Raw genomic sequence first — 21,890 nt, 5'->3', positions numbered from 1 at the left:
CAGGCAGCAAGCCTGATGTTCTGTTCCAATAGAGAGCTTATGCAGTGAGCTCTCCCAGTGAAAATTACAATAGAATCGCAGTACTCATTGTTCTTTGTAACACCTATGGAAATGTGGGTCATGAGTGTTTTATTGTCATATGCCCTGAATCAGAACAATTAAATTCCTACTTGCAGCAACACAACAGATATACAGACATAGAACTCTGTAAACACCATAATAGACAACAAAAAAGTTCAGTATATATATTTTAAAAAACAGTAATAGTGCAAAGCCAAAAACAGTGCCCCCCAACTCTATGTAGTTCGGAGCTTATTTGGAGGTTGTAGTGTATAATTGCCTGATGGTTATAGGGTAAAATCTGCTCCTGCATGTTAGTTTTCAAGCTCCTACACATTCTTCCTGACGGCAAGGGTGAAATGAGAGTGGGGCCAGGGTGGTGAGGATCTCTGATGATGCAGGCTGCCTTTTTGAGGCAGCGGCACCTGGTGATCTCTTCAACGTTGGGGAGGTCAGTACCTGTGATAGATTGAACAGTGTTCTTCACTTTTTGCATTCATGTTTGTTCCTGGGCGTTTGAGTTACCAACACGGCCGTGATGCAACCAAGTCAATGTGCTCTCTACTGTACACGTGGAGAAATTCAAGAGAACTTTACTTATTCCATCAACCATCCAAAGTTACAGCTTTTAAAATTTACAAAAAAATTCTATCCATTCCATCTAACCTACACACAATCCTAACTCCACATTATCCTTACTTAAACATGTCATACCAAGTAGGTCACAGAAATGGCATCAGGACAAAGCCCCCTGGACTCTTCTCACTGCCAATAAATAGCATCTTGTCCATGTCAGCCACATGCAAAAAAAAAACAGGAAGAAGGCTGCTCTTTGAACAATTTATTGATTCCTTTTATTGTTTTGAAAGAGAGAATCGAGGAACTGCAAATGCTGGTTTACAAAAAAGACACAAAGTGCTGGAATGATTGCATCTCTGGAGAATATAGATAGGCAATGTTTTGTGTCGGGATCCTTCTCAGTCTGAAGAGGTGCTGCCTGACAAATTGAATTACTCCAGCAATTTGTGTCTTTCTTACATTTTTCTTTTTAAGTATTACCTTTGTAGTTTAATAGCAATCATTGAATTGACTGTTTTAAGAAACATAATATTATTTTGTTTTTAACAGCTATGTGAGATAAAATATAAAATAATTGCAATGGATATTCAAGTCAATTAAACTGATTAGAATATAGGCATTTTAATTCTGTTGAACTAAGTGACTGAGTAGACACTAGAATTAGCTTTTATGACGATTGAGGGAAATGAACCTTTTGAAAAGGGGTTATTTTTTTACTGTGTTGAGAATATCTAATATAAATTGCAGTGTTGTGGTAAATACACAGTGCCAGAGACCCAGGTCTCACTATATCACACAGTGGCAGCAACCAGAGTTCAATCCTGATCTCAGGTGCTGTCGGCGTGGAGTTTGCACGTTCGCCCTGTGACCACGTGGGTCTCCTCTGGGTGCTCCAGTTTTCTCCCACATCCCAAAGACATGCAGCTTTGTAGGTTCATTGGCCTTTGTAAAACCGCCCCTGGTGTGTGGAGAGTGGATGGGAAGGTGGGATAATATAGAACTAGTGTGAACAATGATTGATGGTCGGCGTGGACTCAGTGGGCTGAAGGACCTGTTTCCATGCTGTATCTCTAAACTAAACTAAACTAAACTAAACAGGGGAATGGGCTTAATTATATTGCCCTAAGTACACACCAAACAGAGCATTGGGCTGTTACAATATTGTGATTCTGTTCATCTGAGCTTGCTCCAGAAGATTCCAATAGGTAAAAGGACACATCAACTCCAACCTGGCTTATGTCAGTCTTCTTATCTTTTGGCAGTTGACAATACCATTTTGTTTATACACATAACACAAAGGGTAAGGTGACATAAATGAGGGCTAATTCCAAATCATGTCTATTTACATTTCACCCTCTTGTCTCCTTTCGGGTGTTATTTATCCACGGTTTTAATTACCTGCCCTAATATTTTCGTGCATTTTCTTGTGACTATTTTTGTTTGATAGTATTGCATTGAAGTGCCTTGGCTCATTTTGCTCCCTTACAACTGCTGCAAGTGTCCACATTTAGGTTGCCTCAGGACAGAGGGGTGGATATGTGTCATATCCAAATACCATTACAGGAAAAAATTAACTGGCTAGGTCTTAGAAGTTGTTTCCTTATAGTGCGTTGGAAACAGATTCACTAGTGATCTTCAAAAAGGAAGGATAAATACCCAAAACAGAAGTAAATGCGAGGACCTGGAGGGGCTGAGAAGTCATCCCAGACTCAACGGTCAAATTATCACCTTGGGGTTGTAGTGTCCTATAATTCAGCACATCCAATTTGTAATCTCTAACAATAACATCAAAACCGAAAATGTTCACTGATGGCGGGGAGAGAAAGTCATGCCAAACTGCCACGGCCCATTTGTGGCCTTGATATCAAATTACATTATTGTCCTCTCAAGGAGTTAGGAATAGAAATGAAAATAGCACCTTTCCAGTGTCATCCATATTCCAAGGGGTTTAAGCAATATCCTGGCCCTCTAAGAATGCGCATTTTCTATTTTTATTGGAAGGAGAATCTGAGGGCAAAATGTGTATGTTTTGCCCTAGGTCTTATATTCTACTGATGAAAATGGAAAGAATCAAGGGAAATGAGCATATTTTGAGTGTATTCAACAGTTGCAACTTGAAGACAAAAGCAAAGGTATTGAAACCCGTCACAGAATCCAAATATTTGACCCATCCTGAACATTCCAGGTCATATTATATGGCTTTTTGTCAGACTCCACAATATTTGTTCATAAATCTGAGCTGAGTAGTAATAAGGGATTGCCATTTCAAGTCAGGAACCTCCTTCAGACTGATTGAAGTGAGGGGATGGGGGAGGGTGGGGGGGGGGGGGGGGGGGTGGAGAAAGAAATCTGGAAGTAGGAAGGGGTAGGACAAAGCTAATATGTGAACAAATAATAATATCAGCTTCCCTACGTGATAGAGAAAGTAATAAGAAATGTTCATGTTAAATATGAAGGCCTGGGGGAAGAACCACAATGTATATTCCAATGCAATTGATCAATCTTATCAATATATTAAAAAATAAAAAATAAAGACCTGCCTCTATATAGCACCTTTTAATTCAACTTATTCCAAAGCATTTATGAAGAGAGTTGCAGTAGTAATATAGGAAATTTGGCAGTGATATTCACACATCAAGATTAGTTCACCGGACTGATTTCTGGAATGCAGGATTTATCCTATGAGGTGATATTAACTAAAACTGATTCTAATTTTGAATGATTTGTGAATGCTATGAAGCGTATAATATTCTGAGGGGGATTAACATGCTGGATGGTGAAAGGCTGTGTCCCCTGGCTGGTGAATCAAAGGGTATAGGCGGGGGGGGGGGGGGGGGGGGGGGGGGGGCGGTGGTAGTGATGGGGCACAGTCTCAAAATAACAATTTGGACGTTTATGACCAAGATAAGAAAGAAAATCTTCAGAATGTTGTGTATATTTTGCGCTTCTTCCCTGGCAGGCTGCAGGTGTCTAAAAACCAAGTGTATTTAAAGCTAATATCCATTAATTCTTGAACATAGAATTCAAGAATATGTTAAATGGGTGAGAAATCGGACTTGAAGTACTAAACTAGCCTGGATCTTATTGAAAGTTGGAAGCGGCTCGCAGCAAATGACTTCTTCAGGCTTCTATTTGTACATTTTCCCACAAAAGGAGTATAACATCGATCAATTTGAAATGACTGAATTGGCGTAAAAATGTATCTAGTTCAGGGAAGCATGTCTAGTTTTCCTCTTTGGGCTGCGTCTATATAACTATGAACTCACCAATCTGGGTGACTCTTCATTTCCTCTTCAGATCAGAAATAATTAACGATTTTCAGTGGTATCTGCATCCTGTCAAGAAATAAAACTCGTGTGCCTTTAATGGCAGCATTAGGGTAAAGATTGGTACCTTGAGGAGTGCATGGAAAGGTAGCTTCTGGAGATGGCAGATGGGTGGTGCAAGTTTGGAACTTGGGTGATGAGCCTGGCGCTGGGATTGATCAGAAGGCCATTGTTAGATGGATGCTGCTGCAATAATAATAATAATAATAATAATAATAATAATAATAATAATAATAATAATAATAATAAACTTTATTTATAAAGCGCTTTAAACAACCGCAGTTGCCACAAAGTGCTGTACATGAGAACTCATGGACAAAAAGTTATTACAAACCATTAAAAACCGTAAAACGAAGGACTAAAAACAGTAAAAATTAAAAGACATTAAAAGCACTAAGAACAGGAGCAATGTCTCAGCCAGTGTTGAAAGCCAGAGAATAAAAATGAGTTTTTAGGGAGGATTTGAAGATGGACAGTGAGGGGGCCTGTCTGATGTGCAACGGCAAGGTGTTCCAAAGTGCCGGAGCAGCAACAGAAAAGGCTCTATCCCCTCTGAGCTTCCGCTTAGACCGTGGTACCTCAAGGAGCAGCTGATCAGCTGACCTGAGGCACCGGGCAGGAGCATATAGGTGGAGCAGCTCAGAGAGGTAAGGCGGGGCGAGCCCATTCAACGATTTGAAAACAAATAAAATAATTTTAAAATGAACTCGAAAGTGCACTGGGAGCCAGTGAAGGGAGGCCAAAATTGGCGTAATGTGCTCCCTCTCTCGAGTTCCGGTCAAAAGGCGAGTGGCAGCATTTTGAACCAGCTGGAGACGAGCCAATGAAGCTCGTGCGACTCCAGAGTATCAGGAGGGAGTTTGGGAAGTAGGTACGGGGAGCGGTACAGTTAAATATTTGATTATTTTTCATTCAAAGACAGCAGTGGCAGACCTGTGAAAATAATGCTTCTCCTTGGAATAATGTGACTTTCTTTTATACACCTGAGAGTGTACACAGGTACTTTGCTGAGCGTCTCATTTAAAAGCTGATATTTCCAACAATCTAGGACTCTCACTGAACTTGTGTTATCTGTTGAATCCACCCAAAGGCAAGACTGCTACTCACTGAGCTGCAGGCAAAATCTCCAGAGAATGTCGAGATGAGATCATTCTGAGTGATAAATTCATTGTAAAGTTGTGTATCAACAACATAAAATCAGTTACAGCATTATTATCAATAAGTTGTTTTGAGGCTGTAATCTACTCAAGGACTGTTGTAAAAATCATTAGCTCTGGCATTGCTGTTGAGTCATCATGCCTAGTTATCGTTTTATTCTTGTAGTAATTTTGAAAATTTGCTTGGATGCTTAACTTTGGAACCTTATATAGTGTCGTTCTTATCACAGGATGATTCTTCTTCTAACAAACACATTTGACCTGAAGGAGAACGCAATAACGCCCGATACACTTAACATGTGGAAAACATACCTGAATTCAACAGCCCCAGACATGTTTGCCACCATTTCCACGCAAATTGAAATCTGCGATCTGCAATCTAACTTGGATACGGTAATGACAAGAACTAAGAAATAGGGACAGGAGTGGACTTATCTGCCCTTTGCTCCGGCTTCACCATTGAATAGTATCATAGCCTTTTTTATATCTCAGTGCTATTAATGCCCTTAGTATGCACACCTTTAAAAGCCATTAACTCTGGCTTGGCATTTACAGTGTATTGCCGTTGCATAATTATGCCCTTTCACTGTTATTCTAATTTCAGAAAAAAAAACATTTGCATTGCTTAAGTTTGGAACCTCCAAATAGTGTTCTAATTGCAGGATGATGATTTTTCTACCTTTGACCTGGAGGAATCAGTAATTAAGGCAGACATGTTTGATGAGTGTGTTATACTTCCAAAGCTTTTCTTTTGCAAAGTGGAGTTCTCAGCTTAATGGAATATCTATATTGAACCATAAAGAGCCGATCATGCCTCTCCAAATAAACATGCACACCATGTTCGGTACAGCCTTCACAGAGTGGGAATTTTGGTTGTTAAATATGTTTTCTTAAGTCAGGTCCTAACACCAGGAGACTGAATTTTAGAAATTCCTACTTGGTCACCAGGCTAGTTTTGCAAAGTAGTGGCAGTTATATACTTACCACTTCTGAAATTTTGTTCCCCTGGCCTAGGATTTACAGTGAAGCAGCAATGTTCACTGCTGATCTTGGAAAGCTACCCACAAAAATGCAATGATCTCAATGGTATCCAATTTTTCCTTTCCAACAACAGTTTATGTGAGTGACAACTGCTTGGCACTGGAACTCACAAGCATTTGTTTAATCAGAGGCCAAAGAGCTGAATTCCAGAGTCGAGGTGAGAGCCCTTGACATAAGTCTGACATCAAGGTGCTTTGGTGAAACTCAATGATCAGTAGTGCAAAAACATTCCCATAGTTGGAGTTGTACTCTGTAAAAGGGAAGATGGGTGTGGTTGTTGGGAGGCTTCTGTCCTTACCCCAATATAGAGCTGTAAGACAGTCTCGATGCAATCCATCCACAACCTGACTTAACATCAATCTAACATCATTAGGTAAGATGAGGGCTGTTCAATTCCATTTGCAACTCTCCTGCAATTGAACGGAAAAACGATTGTCCATCCATCTTACCAACGCGTCTCATGATTTTATATACCTATGTGCTAGATGCCTTCCTAGATTTGTCTTTTACATTCAAGCATCCAAGGATTTTCATCAGTGAGGATATTTATTATTTTCAAAGCGATTTAAAGAAAAGTATTGAAGTATTTTCCCTAATCATCTGAAAGTCGAATGCCATGACAGAACTCAGAGCTAGATCGCCTGTTTCACAAGTCTGGTGTCCGTGAGCTCATGGAGCATGATTAGACCCTCAGTACTGGGAGTGTGGGCCTCGGAGGGAATGATGATATTAGTTTACCCATTCTGGCATCAGATTTCGTGGATTCTAGGGAGTCAACATGGTTGGTACTAGTCCAGTGTTTTGAGTTGCCTTCTGTTAGTTGTTTGAGTCGGCAAATTATGCAGAATTGTGCAGCCCACATGATCTTGTTACTATGTTGAAGGATTTGGTCTTTGATTACATTTTCACTGTCAGCTGAAGACTATGGCAGTAGACTGGAAGCAGCAGCAATGTTTTCTCATCAATGTCTGCCTTCAGTGAGAGGTGGCCCTCGCAATTGGAATGGTCCCATGTTTTTACTACCTTGTAATTAGGCAGTTAATAGAGGACCTTTGTTTTCCAGATTTTAAGTGCAAGGCCAATGATCTTGTATGTTTTAGTGAATGAGTTAACAGCTTCTTGAAGTTTGGCCTACAATGTGCACATTCACAGACATCCTATACATACCATAGCTCAATTATTTAGGTTGGGATCATCTTTATTTTGAAATGGATGTAATTAAAGTTGAATATTTAATTTAAAAATATATTGCTGCTGGAAATCTGAAATAAAAAGAGAAAATCCTTACTATTTCTCCAATCACATTTGTTGCCCGTGCTACTGAATGTTTTCAGCATTTTCTATTTTTATTTAAGGTCAAACAGCATAGATTAACTCCATCACAGCAAAAATCTTGTCGGTGCACAGGGGAAGATTGAGAAAAGCATCGATACATCTATGCTCGGATCTCATGTGTACAGGGATTGAATCTGTGGTGGGTGTATTGTTTAAGATCTTGTCATCTTACCATAGATGTTGAAAGGTCGTTGAGGACAGCCAAATTTTTGAAGGACTGATGAGGACAAGGCTATATGGATTTTTGCAAAGTCTTTGACAAGATCCCATATGGTAGAATAATTTGGAAAATGAGATTGCATGAAATACAAAGTGAGCTAGCCAATTGGATTCTAAATTGACATGGAAAGGAGTCAAAGTGTAGTTAGGGAAGGTACACAAAATTGCTGGAGGAACTCAGCGGGTGCAGCAGCATCTATGGAGCGAAGGAAATAGGCGACGTTTCGGGCCGAAACCCTTCTTGTAGTTAGGGAAGAATGCTTTTTCTGATTGGAAGCCTGTGACCAGTCGAGTGCCACATGGGTCAATGCTGATTCTACTGTTGTTTGTTGCATACAATATGGATTACAATGTAGTTAACATTATTAGTAAATTTACAGATTATGGCAAAATTGGTATAGTTGGCAGTGAGGAAGGATACCTAAATTTACAACAAAGTTAATTGAGAATATGAGTCAAGAAATAGCAAGATTGAAGTGTTGGTCAAACCAGGGCAGGACTTAAACAGTAAATGGTACGACCCAAGTGGATTGCAATACTATATCACGATTTGCGACCCAAGTCAATTTCTCACCACTGTTTTTTCTTCATCCCTTATTAATAGTGTTACCCCCACCTCATTTTCCTTTTTGTCCATCCTTCCTAATTATGAAATATCCATGAAATATTCAGTTCCTCTTTGATCAACTACAACTTTATTTCTGTAAAGGGAATAGATCGTACCCATTTACTTCCATTTGTGCCATTAATTCAGTTACAGTTACCTTATTGCAAATGTTACACACATTTAGAAAGTGCACTTTTAATTATGCTATTTTAACATGTTTCCATACTTTGACCCCATTTTTATATTAACATTTGTTTCAACTGACTAATCTAGTTTACTACTTTTGTAACATCTATTTCCTGTTTTGTTTTTTTCCTTCCTGATTTCCCAATTTGGTTCCATTACTCCTGCAAAGCCTGCCCAAGAGCACTAGCAACGTCCCAACATGAGGATATTGGTCATGGTCCTGCTGAGGTGTAAACCCATCCAATTTGTGCACATTTCCCCTGCCCCAGAAACACTCAGAGGTCTAGCACCCTCCCATCAGCATTATTCCTCCAGCCACGCATTCATTTGTTCTCTCCTCCTATGTCTATACTTGTTTGCAAATACAGGAATATTCTCTTCCTGTATAATTCTATGATTCCTTGATTCTTGCATAAGTTCTGTATTCTAATGGAATTGCACCATATATTTTACCAGGCTGCTGAAGGCATTGGCCTTTCGTTCATAGTCTTCACTGAAGCCATTGTGCACATGCCGGGACCATCGCAGATCTGGGCAATATTGTATTTTATGATGATCTTGATGTTGGGAATTGGCAGCATGCTGGGAAACATGGCTGGGGTCATCACTCCACTTAGTGACATGAAGATCATTTCAAAGTACCTTCCAAGGGAGATCATGATAGGTAAGTCTTGATTTAGATGCATTCTTTTATTTTCAGAGACATAATGAATACAAGCAGGAAATGGCATTTGGCACATTGAGCCTGCTCTGCTGTTCAATACCTTTATATCTTTTGATTCCCTTAGTATCCAAAAGTCAATTAAACAGCCATTAATCTAAGCATTTACATCAGGGGTAACTATTCACAACCGTCTAAATTAAAACTATTTCAGCATCAGGATATTGATCCCATTGCACAGAATATTTGCATCAACTTTACCAGCTCTGAGGTCTGGAAAGAAAGATAGGCTTGCACTTATCGAAGGTTTTTCACAATCCTTTCCAAATGTTCCATTGCACTTCGCAGCCACTGAAATATTTCTCAATGTGTAAACACAGCAGTCAAATTATTCAAGGCAAGTTCCTGCAAATAACAATGTTATACTCTCAAATGGTCCACTTTCATGCTTTTGTTTAAGAGATGAATATTGCTCAGAAACCCAAGGCATAGCTTCCCTGCAATTTTGTTTTACAATGCTGGGATATTTTACAAAAGAGTGGAGGGGCTTTGTTTTATATCTCATTTCCAACAGTGAAGCACTCCCTCAGTACTACAGTGGTGTGTTAGCCTAATTGTTCAGTGCTTAGGGGCTTGTGACTGTGATTTAATGAGTTATAGACATTTATTTGTACAATGGGTTTACATAAATCAGAATGTTAAAGAAGAAAGTTGCTCCAAATTGTAGGGCATATAGTTAACCTTCGCAAAACCACTTGTTGAATTGAAACAAATTTAGTGAAACATTAAGAAAACAATCTACTACAAGATCTTGATGATGCCGGCTCTCTTTTTGAGGCATCAACTCCTGTATATCCCTTCGATGGTGGGGAGATCAGAACCCGTGATGGACTGGGCAGTGTTCACCACTTTTTGCAGTTCTCTGCTCCTGGGCATTTAAGTTGCTGAACCAGGCTGTGATGCAACCAGTCAATATGCTCTCTACTGCATGTGTTGGAAGGAACTGCAGATACTGGTTTAAACCGAAGATAGACACAAAATGTTGGAGTAACCCAGTGGGTCAGACAGCATCTCTGGAGAAAAGTAATAGGTGATGTTTCGGCTTGACACGGGATCTGGGGGGTCCTTGTTCATCAGTCAATGAAAGCAGGGCTGCCAACTCTCACGCTTTGAGCGTGAGAATTAAACCCTCAAGCAAACTCTCACGCCCTCACGCTGATCAGAAATTTCTCATGCTCTGTGGTGAGAAATTCTGTGATCAACAAAATTTTCAAAACTCGGATAAACTGCATGGTCCGCGGGTGTTGGAGAGCCGGGGCTGAGGGAGGGATGGGAGCAGAACCAGCGGCGGGAACAGATGCGGGGAGCCGGGACCGGCGAGTGTTTGCCGGGCTGCGAGTGTTTGCGGGGCTGTCGAGTGTTTGCGGGGCTGGCGAGTGTTTGCGGGGCTGGCGAGTCGCTTGCTGCACCTCCAGCCAAGGAGCAGCGCAAGTCCCGGGCCATCGGAGGCGTTGCGCCGCTGCCGCGAGAGTCTCTGTGTCGAAGGGACAGACTCTCAAAGGGAGGTGGAGAGAGAGAGAGAGAGAGAGAGAGAGAGAGAGAGGGGAAGGAGACAGGGAGACAATGGGGAGAGAGAGAGGGGAGAGACAGAGGGGGAGTGAATGGAGAGAGAGAAGAGGGAGAGGGGGGGGAGAGAGAGGGTAGAGAGAGGTAGGGAAGAGAGAGGGGGAGAGTGAGGTGGGAGAGGGGGGGAAGAGAGAGGGTGAGAGGGAAGAAAGAGGAAAGAGAGAGAGGGGGTGGAGAGGGTAGGAGAGAATGAGAGAGAGAGGAGGAAGAGAGAGGGGTGGTAAAAGAGAGAGGGGGAGAGGGGGAAAGAGAGAAACAGGGGTAAAGAGATAGGGGGGCAAAGAGAAAGGAGATAGAGACAGAGGAGAAAGAGAGAGGGGAGAGAGCCAGGGGGAGAGTGAGGTGGGAGGGAGAAATGGGAGAGAGAGAGGAGAGAGAGAGGAGCAGAGAGAGATGAGAGAGCGAGGGGGGGAAGAGAGAGAGGGAGGAGGGACAGAGAGAGAGGGGAGAGTGTAGGGAGAGAGGGGGAGATAGAGAGGGAGAACAAGAAAGAGAGGGGGCGAGCGAGGGGGAGAGCGAGGAGAGAGGGAGAGGGTGAGAGAGAGAAGAGGGGGAGAGAGAGTTAGGGGAAAGAGAGGGAGAGAGGGGAGACGAGAGAGAGGGGGGAGAGTGAGGTGGGAGGGAGAGAGGGGGAAGAGAGAGTGGGAGAGAGGGGAAGAGAGAAGAGAGAGAGAGGGGGAAAGAGAGGGGAAGAGAGAGAGAAGAGAGAGGAAGGAGAGAGGGATAGGGGAGAGAGGTGAGAGGAGAGCATAGGGGAGAGAGAGAGAGGGTGAAGAGAGGGGAGGGGTGATAGAGGGAGAGAGAGGGGGGGGGTTGAGAGGAGAGGAGAGGGAGCGGAAGAGAGGGGGGAGAGAGAGAGAAGGGAGAGAGAGAGGGATGAGAGTGAGGTGGGAAGGAGAGAGAGGGGAGAGAAAGAAAGGTGGGGAGAGAGAGAGAGGGAGAGAGAGAGGGGGAGAGAGAGCGGGAGAGAGAGAGGGGGGGAGAGAGAGGAGGGAGAGGGGGATAGAGAGGCAGGGCTGCCAACTCCCATGCATTGAGCGTGAGAATCACGCATTTCACCAAATTCTCACGCTGATCACAAATTTCTCTCGCTGTGTTGTGAGAAATTCTGTGATCAACGAAAATTTCAAAACTCATATCAACTGCATGGGCCGCGGGTGTTAGAAGCAGAAGCAGCGGCTGGGACAGATGCGGACGGGGAGCGGGGCTGGCGAGTGTTTGCCGGGCTGGCAAGTCGCTCACAGCAGCTCCGGCCATGGAGCAGCCTCAGTGCAAGAGTCCCGGGCCGTCGGAGGCGTCGAAGCGTTGTGCCGCTGCCGTGAGAGTCTCTGTGCCGAATTCGCCCAGGTGACTGGCATGGATCAGGCTGCGGCTCGGTGCATCCTGGAGGACAACCAGTGGCTGCTGGAAGTAAGTACCAAGCACTGGGTAGATACGGTGGAAGATAGTGGACTTCAAATGGGGGTGGTTGGAGAAAGCATCCTGCTTGCCTGCTAGATTTTCACTTACTGTAACTGCAGGAAAAATGTTCCTGATGTTGGGGGCGTTCAGAACCATGGGTCACAGTTTAAGAATAAAGGGGGGGCCAGTTCGGACTGAGATGAGAACAAACTTTCTTCACGCAGAGAGTTGTGAATCTGTGGAATTCTCTGCCACAGAAAGCAATGCAGGCGAATTCACTGGATGTTTTCATGAGAGTTACATTTAGTTCTTGGGGCTAACGACATCAAGGGATATGGGGAAAAAACAGGAAAGAGGTACTGATTTTAGATGAATAGCCATGATCATATTGAATGGCAGTGCTGGCTCGAAGGGCCGATGGCCTATTCCTACACCTATTTTCTATGTTTCTATGCTTGAGTATATGGCAATAAAACTCGATCACTTGATTTTGAAGCATTCATGCATGGTGGAGGTATAATGTAGTCATAGAGTGATACAGTGTGAAAACAAGCCCTTCGGCACAACTTGCCCACACCCGCCAACATGTCCCAGCTACGCTACCTGCTTTTGGTCCATACCTCCAAATCTGTCCTATCCATGTATCAGTCTAACTTTTTCTTAAATGTTGGGATGGTCCCTGCCTCAACTACCTCCTCGGGCAGCTTGTTCCATACACCCATCACCCTGTGTGTGGATAAAGTTACCCCTTAAAAAGTTACCTCTTAAAAATACTTCATACAAAAAACATTGAAATCATACTTCTACGGTGCACTAAAACATGATTTTAATACATCAAATTTCAAAAAGTTCCTACCCTGGGAGGGGGGACACCCTTCTTCCACACCCTCTCCCCACTCGGTTGCTCCACTCCCTCACCGGGTACCTCCAAGGCCAGTGATCAGTGATTGCACAGCCTCCCCCCTTTCAAAAACGCTCCAATCCAATTTAAAGCATATATATTGCATTCAAGTATATGTTAAAAGATTCGCTACAGTATGCACCATATTGCACAATTTCAAGCTGAAAAATGCAAAAGGTCCGTACCAATGGGAGGGGGATACCTCCCCCCCCCCCCCCACCCCCGGTCGCTACGCTCCCTCAGGCTCTGTCTCTCGCAATTTCTCACTCCCAACTCTCACCCAATGTTGGCAGCCCTGATGACAGTAAGCATGCAGGTACAGCAGGTAGTGAAGAAAGCGAATGGCATGTTGGCCTTCATAACAAGAGGACTGGAGTATAGGAGCAAAGAGGTCCTTCTGAAGTTGTATAGGGCCCGACTGAGAACACACCTGGAGTATTTTGTGCAGTTTTGGTCCCCTAATTTGAGGAAGGACATTCTTGCTATTGAGGAAGTGCAGCGTAGGTCTACAAGGTTAATTCCCGGGATGGCAGGACTGTCATATGCTGAGAGAATGGAGAGGCTGGGCTTGTGTACTCTGGAATTCAGAAGGATGAGAGGATTTTATTGAAACATTTAAGATTATTAAGGGTTTGGACATGCTAGCGGCAGGAAACATGTTCCCAATGTTGGGGGAGTCCAGAACCAGGGGCCACAGTTTAAGAATAATGGGTAAGTCATTTAGAACGGAGATGAGGAAACACTTTTTCACACGGAGTTGTGAGTCTGTGGAATTCTCTGCCTCAGAGGGCATTGGAGGCCGGTTCTCTGGATACTTTCAGGAGAGAGCTAGATAGGGCTCTTAAAGATAGCGTAGTCAGGGGATATGGGGAGAAGGCAGGAACGGGATACTGAGTGTGGATGATCAGCCATGATCACATTGAATGGCGGTGCTGGCTCGAAGGGCCGAATGGCCTACTCCTGCACCTATTGTCTATTGTCTATTGAGGGGGGTCTCGACCTGAAACGTCACCTATTCCTTTTCTCCAGAGATGCTCTCTGCTGTACAACTGTAGAAATTCAAGAGAATCCTCTCTGACATACCAAATATCCACAATCTTCTCAGGAAGTAGAAACGTATTAAAGATAATTTTACAATTACTGAAATTGGTGATTAAAGTAGATTTTAACAAGGGCTCTGACAAATAAGGCTGGGATGGATATGTTTTATGTTACAGTTTGAATTATCATGCACACACTCCTGTCTTTCCTTCCTTTTCTAGGTATTGTGTGTCTTATAGCTTGTGTTATAGGAATTGTTTTCACCACTGAATCGGGCAACTACTGGTTTGTTATATTCAATGACTATGCAGCAACCCTGGCACTTTTACTGGTAGTTCTGATGGAAGTTATTGGAATCTGTTACATCTATGGAATAAGAAGGTGAGTACATGAGACTTTTTCTGATTACTGGCACTGCTACATCTGAGAAAGCACACCTCTTCAGAAGACTAAGAAGTTTTGGCATAACTCCAATGACTCCTACCTCTTTCTACAGAAAGTATCCTATCGCAATACATCGCGGCTTGGTTTGGCAACAGCTCTTTACACAGTTTTACATATTTTTGCAAAGTATTACCAGTTGCAATGCAGGGAACATAGCAGCCAATTTGCACACACCAAGCTATTACAAACAACACTATGATGATGACCAGTTATTTTGTTTCAGCGATAAGTTTTGACTTGGATACTGAATTCACAATTGCACTTTGGGATCTTTAAAAACGTTGTCACAAAGACAGCACCTCAGTGCAGCATTCCTTGAGTGCTGCAGTGGAGTATTATCCTTGTTTTATGATCATGGCTATGGAGTAGAACCTGCTTTCATCTCCGTCCCCCGGTTCTTGACATTTCTGCCGACAGGACTTTATTCTCTCTAACTGCTCTGCCTATATCTATCATGATTTTAAATACCTCTATCTGATCACAACTTCATCTGTTTCAGTGAATAACATCAGCTCCTCCACATAACAGAAGTGTCCCGCCCCCCCCCCTCAAATTATTGTCTCTTCATTAAATCTCCACATTACTCTCTGCAATAAATTTACATCTTTCATAAATTGTGCAGAACTGGACACAAAACTGTAGTTGACCCTTAACCATTGTTCTATAAGGCTCATCGTGACTTCCTTGCTGTTGAACTCTATACCCCAATTTATAAAACCCAGCATCCTGTGCACTGGCTATAGAGCAGAATGTCCCTATAAATCTCCTGAACTTCCTCCTGCTCTTTTTTGTTCATCTGTCACTCGTTCCCTCTCTACTTGCATTCTCTTGAATTGTGTAGTCACCACCTCCTGGAACATGTTATCCACTGCTGCACAGATAAATCATAGTGACTACACATTTTGCACAAGAGTCTAAAACCTGATAGTCAATTTCAAGCAAAGGACACTTAGGTATGGGTAACGCACTGAAATTCCCAGTATCATAGAGATGGAGTCATACATCATAGAAATAGGTCCATTTGGCTCAACCTACCCACACCAGCCAACATGTCCCTTCTACACTAGTCCCATCAGCCTGCATTTGGCTCATATCCCTTTAAACCTGTCCTATCCAAATACCTGTCTAAATGTTTCTTAAACGTTGTGATAGTCCCTGCCTCTGTCCGGCATCTTGTTCCATACACCCACGACCCTTTGTGTGAAAAAGTTACCACTCAGGTTCCTATTAATTCTTTCCCCTCTCACCTTAAACCAATGTCCTCTGGTTTTCGGTTCCCCTACTCTGGGCAAGAGACTCTGTGTGTCTACCCAATCTATTCCCCTCGTCATTTTTGTACACCTCTATAAGATCACCCTCAACCTCCTGCACACCAAAGAATAGTCCTAGCCTGCTTAACCTCCCTATAGCTCAAGCCCTCAAGTCCTGGCAACAACCTCGTAAATCTCTGCACACCTTTCCAGCTTGACTACATCTTTCCGATAACATGGTGCCCAGAATTGAACACAATGTTCTAAATGCAGCCTCACCAAAGTCTTATACAACTGCAACATGACCTTCCAACTTTTAAACTTAATACTCTGACTGCTGAAGGCCAATGTGCTCTTTATGACCATCATATCTACCTGTGATGCCACTTTCAATGAACTTTGTACCTGCACTCCTAGATCCCTTTGCTCTACAACATTCTACAACACTCTCCAGACCATTCACTGTGTAGGTCCTACACATATTCGTTTTCTCAAAATGCAACACCTCAAATATCACTGTATTCCATCAACTATTCCTCGCCCCACCTGCCCAACTGATCAAGATCCTGCTGCAATTTTTGATAACCATCTTCACTCTCTGCAATACCACCCACTTGCGTGACATCTACAAACATGCTAATCATGCCATGTATGTTCTCATCCAAATTATTGATATAGATGACAAACAGTGGTTCAGGATATGCATTCCACATATTCTGCCACTATTATTTGATTAGCAGAAAGATATACATAATAGTTACAATCAGATTGCTTATTTTTCCCTTAAGGAACTTTTTAATATCCCTATTCCTTGTTTAAATTCACATCAGACTCAGCAATCTGCCAGATCAAAGTTCACGTGCAAAACTAGTCATTAAACTCCACTTCCCTGACAAACCTTCATATGAGGGTTACACTTGATCATAGGGTAACCCCCTTCCCACCCCACCACATGCCACCAATTACATAAAGGTGTTCCTCATATTTCCCTGGCCTGTCACTGATGTTTTATTAATCCGTTTCAGTATGGAAAAGTACTGCCTCTCTGTTACAACACTTGGATATAACATTCCTCTGGCAGTTTGTCAAATTATAATCTCTCACTGCTAATTTATACGGTGGAATTTAATCTTCCTGCTGACTGAGTTTGTAATTCCAGCAAATAGTGAGGAATGGAATAAAAAATGTTTGCAAACTTCACAGAGTCAAGATTTTTTGAAAACTAGTGAACACTCTTCAAAGCATTTATTACATCGTGTTAGAATATTTTAAAGAGCTTTATTATTGTCTTTATTCTTCTCTTGACTTAGGGCCTCTGCTGTCAATACAATTTTTTAATCATTTCATCTTTATGTGGTCAAGACTGGGTATGGCAGCTGATCATAAAATAGTAAATGATTGACTGACTCAGGAAAGCTCCTACCCACCACACTCTTCCTATATCATCTGTTGTCTACAAAACTAATTTCCTTTTTATTCATTTCTGATATATTTCCTGGACTATTCAGACAACTTGCTTAAAAATGCAGAGGAATTGTTTATCAATCCTGCATTTTGCTTACTTTCTTACCATCCCAACCCCCACACCCTGATATCCACTCCTCTTTCTGCTCAGCCACACCCTGCACTCTCTCTCTCTCGAAGGGCCTTGAACCAAAATGTAACCCATTCCTTCCCTCCAGAGATGCTGCCTGTGAGGCTGAGTTACTCTAGCATTCTGTGCCTATTTTCGGTTTAAACCAGCATCTGCAGTTCCTTCATTCACACTCTCTCTCTCTCTCCTTACCCCTTCTCTTCTGTACCCTCTTCACCCCTACGACAATTCCCCAACTCTCTCCCTTCTCTTGTTTCCATCGATCCTCTTTGTTCTCACAAGATCACAAAAAACAAGCAGGAGGAATAGGTCACATGCCCCACCACACAATAAAATCATGACATAAGATAGACACAAAAAGCTGGAGTAACTCAGCGAGTCAGACAACATCTCTGGAGAAAAGGAATAGGTGACGCTTCGGGTCGAGACCCTACCTTAGACTGAGAGTTAAGGGAAAGGGAAATGAGAGATATAGATGATGATGTAGCGAGATGCTGTCTGGACCGCTGAGTTACTCCAGCTTTTTGTGTCTACGGTTTATACCAGCATCTGCAACAAAATCTTGATGTATCTACTCAGGCCTCAACACCTCCACCAGGCTACATCATGGACCCTAATCCTCAATGTTTAGTTTTGTTTTAGTTTAGTTTAGAGAGACAGTAAGGAAACAGACCCTTCGCCCACCGAGTCCGCACTGAGCAGCGATCCCCATTACACTGGCACACACTACACACGAGCGACAATTTACAATTAACCTACAAAACACATTCAGGGAGAGAACACACAAACTCCGTTCTGACAGCACCCCTAGTCAGGATTGAACCCAGGTCTCTAGCGTAATAACACAGCAACTACCGCTGTGCCACCGTGTCGTCCAATCGTCTTTACATTTGCGGTTCTGAATAAATTTCAAGATGCTTCTTTATGTCTACAAAGCCCTTAACGGGCTTGCCCCCACCCACATCAAAAGTCTGCTTATAATACCTCCAGGTCCCTCAGATCGGCCGACTTGGGGTTACTGAACATCCCGCGGTCTAGGCATAAGCTCAGGTGCGACTGCGCCTTTGCGGTTGCAGCTCCTAGACTGCGGAACAGCATCCCTCTTCCCATCAAAACTCCCCTCCCCATCAACTCCTTTAAGCCGAGACTTAAAACTCATCTTTACTCTCAAGCCTTTCTTGACGTCCTCTGAGGGAGGGCTATATGTATGTATTTATGTACAGTATGTACTTAATCTATGAACCACTGTTGCATAACGTTAGTATCTCCACCAATGTAAAGCGCTTTGGCCAACGAGTTGTTTTTTAAATGTGCTATAGAAATAAAAGTGACTTGACTTGACTTGATGGTAAGTCCAGACAATCTAGATGTCAAGTGATATCAAGAATTTGATAAGGGGAAATAAATGATTAGCATTGGTTTATTATTGTCATGTGTACCAAGACAGTGAAATACTTTATTTTCCGTGCTATCCTGGCAAATCTTACCATACGTGAGTACAATGGTGCAAAAGACAAACTGAGTGTGGAATATAGTGTTACAGCTACAGAGAAAGTGCAGATTTTAAAAAAAGTGCGAGGGCCGAGATTAGGAGGTCAGAAATACACGTGAAAATTGTTCAAGATAAAGCTCTTCTTGAAACTGGCGAGTGTGCTTTCAAGCTTTAGTATCTTCTGCCTGACAAGAGGGGAGAAAAATATATGTTTGGGGTATGAGTGGACCTTAATCGCATTGGCTGCTTTCCAGAAGCAATTTGAAGTGTGGATGGAGACAATGCGGGGTAGGCTGGTTTGTATGATGCACTGGAATGTGTTCACAACTCTCTGCAGTCTTGGGCAGAGCAGTTGCCATACCAAGCTGTGATCCATCCCAATGGTATGCTTTCCATGGTGCATCTGGAGAAATTTGCAAGTATTTGAAGATGTGCTGAATTTCTTTAGTCTTTTGAGGAAGTAAATATTGGTATGCTTTCTTGCCAATGGCATCACTGTGGTTGGACCAGGTTAAATTGGTGTTATTTACACTTGAACTTAAAGTTCTCAATCATCTCTACTTCAGCACCATTGGTGCAGGGTGGGATGTGCACCACTCTACATCCTGAAGTCAATGACCAGCTCAGATCTATTTTCCTATACCACGTTTCCTCATTTGATTTGATATCCAGTCCACCACAGTGGAGTCATCTGCAAACTTTATTTGGTTTAGTTTAGTTTAGAAATTTAGTGTGAAATTTAGTCTGTGCTGACCAACGATCACCTGTATGCTAGTTCTATCCTACACACTAGGGCTAATTTACAGCCTACAAACCTGCACATATTTTGAACTTATAAATGGAGTTAGTGCAGAATTTGGCCACACTGTTGTAAGTGTATAGGGAGTATAGTACGGGGTTGAGAACACAGCCTTATGCGCACCAGTGTTAGAAACTATTGTGGAAGATGTTTTGTCACCTTTCCTTACTGATTGAGGTCTAAGGTTGAGGGAGTCAAGGATCCAGTTGCTAGGTCCTAGGTCCATGAGTTGGAGATGAGTTTGCTTGGAGTTATTATGTTAAAGGCAGAACCATAACCAATAAATAGGAGGTATTCTGATGTAGGTATCCTTGTTGTCACGATGTTCCAGGGATGAGTGTAAAGCCAGGAAGATGGTGTCTGCTGCGAAGCCTATTGCATCAGTAGACAAATTGCAGTGGAACTAGGCTGTCTGGGAGGCTGGAGTCAATGTGCACTTTGACATTTATCTTGGAGCACTTCATGATGCATATGGTAGGTATAGAGAACTGAAAACAGGGGAAGGCACTTCAGGAGTATACCAATGACAAATAAGATTAAGTATAATCCCACAGCATGTTTAAGTACATTAAGCGCTAGGAAAAGAATGTGGGACCAAAGGCAATCTGTTCATGGAACATGAGGATGTGAGGGAGGTCACAAATAAACACTGTTTGTATGTGTTCATACAGGAGAAAGGCATTGTAGTTGGAGATTTCAGGTGGGGCAGTGAAATTCTACATGTTAAGATTGAAAAAGAGAATAGATGTCTTAGTGTACATATAGTTAGAAAAATCCCCAGTGGTTGATGAGAATATACCAGGCTTCTACCCTAGGATTTTAATCAAGCCATTGACAAAGTCTCACATGGAAGGCAAAGGTTAGAACATTTGGGATTCAAGCAAGTTGGCAATTGGGGTCCAAAATTAACTTGTTAATAAGAGATTGATGATTGCGTAGGATTGCTTTTGTGATTGAAACCTTGTGACCAGTGGCGTGCCATAGGAATTGGCGCTGGGGCCATTACACAGTAATGACTTAGATGTGAATGATCAAATCATCAAGGTGTGAAGAGTAGGCTTGCACATGACATTAAAAAAATGGTGGTCACAGATAGTGAGGCGAGGTAGTCTTGGGCTGCAGAATGATCTTGATCAGCTAGTAAGGTTGAGCAGGGCAGCAGGAGAGAGAATTTAATTCTAAATAAAGTGTGAGCTGATGCTATATGCAGAGCTGCCAAATTTTGTCAGAGCATTTCAGTATTCTAGTACCTGAAAATCAGTATTTTGCTGAGGAAATCAGTATTTTTACGCGGCCATTTTGCTGAAAAAAGTGTTTTTTTAATGTGCGATCATACCCATGTAAGAGTACAAGAATGCATAACTTTGCTACCAATTGATATGTCTTCTACGCACCTTACTTGACAGTGCATTAATTGCCATCTCTTTGTATACTGCTGTTTGAACGGCTGCTTCCTGCTTTTAACACCAGATGATGATGTAGAAGCCATTTTGGAAGCCTCCCTCACTCTCCCTCCTTTCTCTATTTCCCTCTTTCCCTCCCATCCTCCCCCTTTCCCTCCCTCTCTCCTCCTCCCTCTTTTATCTCCCTCCCTCCCTCCCACTCCCTCCTCTAAGTCTGTGACCCATAGCGCTGTGGCCATAGCGCCATGTGTAAAGGCAATAGCGTTCCAGCTGGGAGCGCTATTTTTAGAACCCATAGCGCTGTTAGTTCAAATTCCCACACGTTAAACTGACAGCACTATTTAAACCTGGAGCGGGACAGGTAGATCAAAGCTTCCAGATCTTGAAATTTAATATACTAATAGATTTAATCAGCTATAATTTTTAGAGGTACAGTATGACTTTTTATATCCTTGCATTTTTTTTTAAACAGCAAGATGAAACAGGAAGTCGGGATGATTTTTTAAAAATCCGTATTTTACAAAGCAAATCCGTACATCTGTTTCTGATAGCATTTCCATACAAAATACGGAAAATCCGTACTACTTGGCAATTCTGTATACGGGGTGGGGGAGCAGGTGGAGAGATCCAACATATAGCAGGACGTATAGCATGAATGACAGGGTCATAAGGAATATTGAGCACAAAGAGACTCAGTCAAGAGATCCCTGAAGTGGGCAGCACAGGTAGATGGGGTAGAGAAGGCGGCACACGAGTATAGAATATAAA

The 21,890-nt window shown here is 42.6% G+C and overlaps 1 protein-coding gene across 1 annotated transcript in view; it reads left to right on the top strand.

Moving 5' to 3' along the window:
- Positions 1-21,890, top strand: part of slc6a20 (solute carrier family 6 member 20) — a 45,736-nt gene that overhangs the window by 19,847 nt on the left and 3,999 nt on the right. Inside the window, exons 7-9 of the mRNA XM_033039518.1 lie at positions 5,353-5,515; positions 8,967-9,174; positions 14,362-14,521. Of these exons, the coding sequence (XP_032895409.1) occupies positions 5,353-5,515; positions 8,967-9,174; positions 14,362-14,521 (531 nt within the window). The remainder of the gene's footprint in view (positions 1-5,352; positions 5,516-8,966; positions 9,175-14,361; positions 14,522-21,890) is intronic.

This window comes from Amblyraja radiata, chromosome 2 (assembly GCF_010909765.2).
Source record: "Amblyraja radiata isolate CabotCenter1 chromosome 2, sAmbRad1.1.pri, whole genome shotgun sequence".
In the NCBI taxonomy this organism is placed as follows: Eukaryota; Metazoa; Chordata; class Chondrichthyes; order Rajiformes; family Rajidae; genus Amblyraja; species Amblyraja radiata.
Note: the sequence above shows the minus strand (reverse complement) of the source record. Positions and strands in the feature narration are given on the sequence as shown.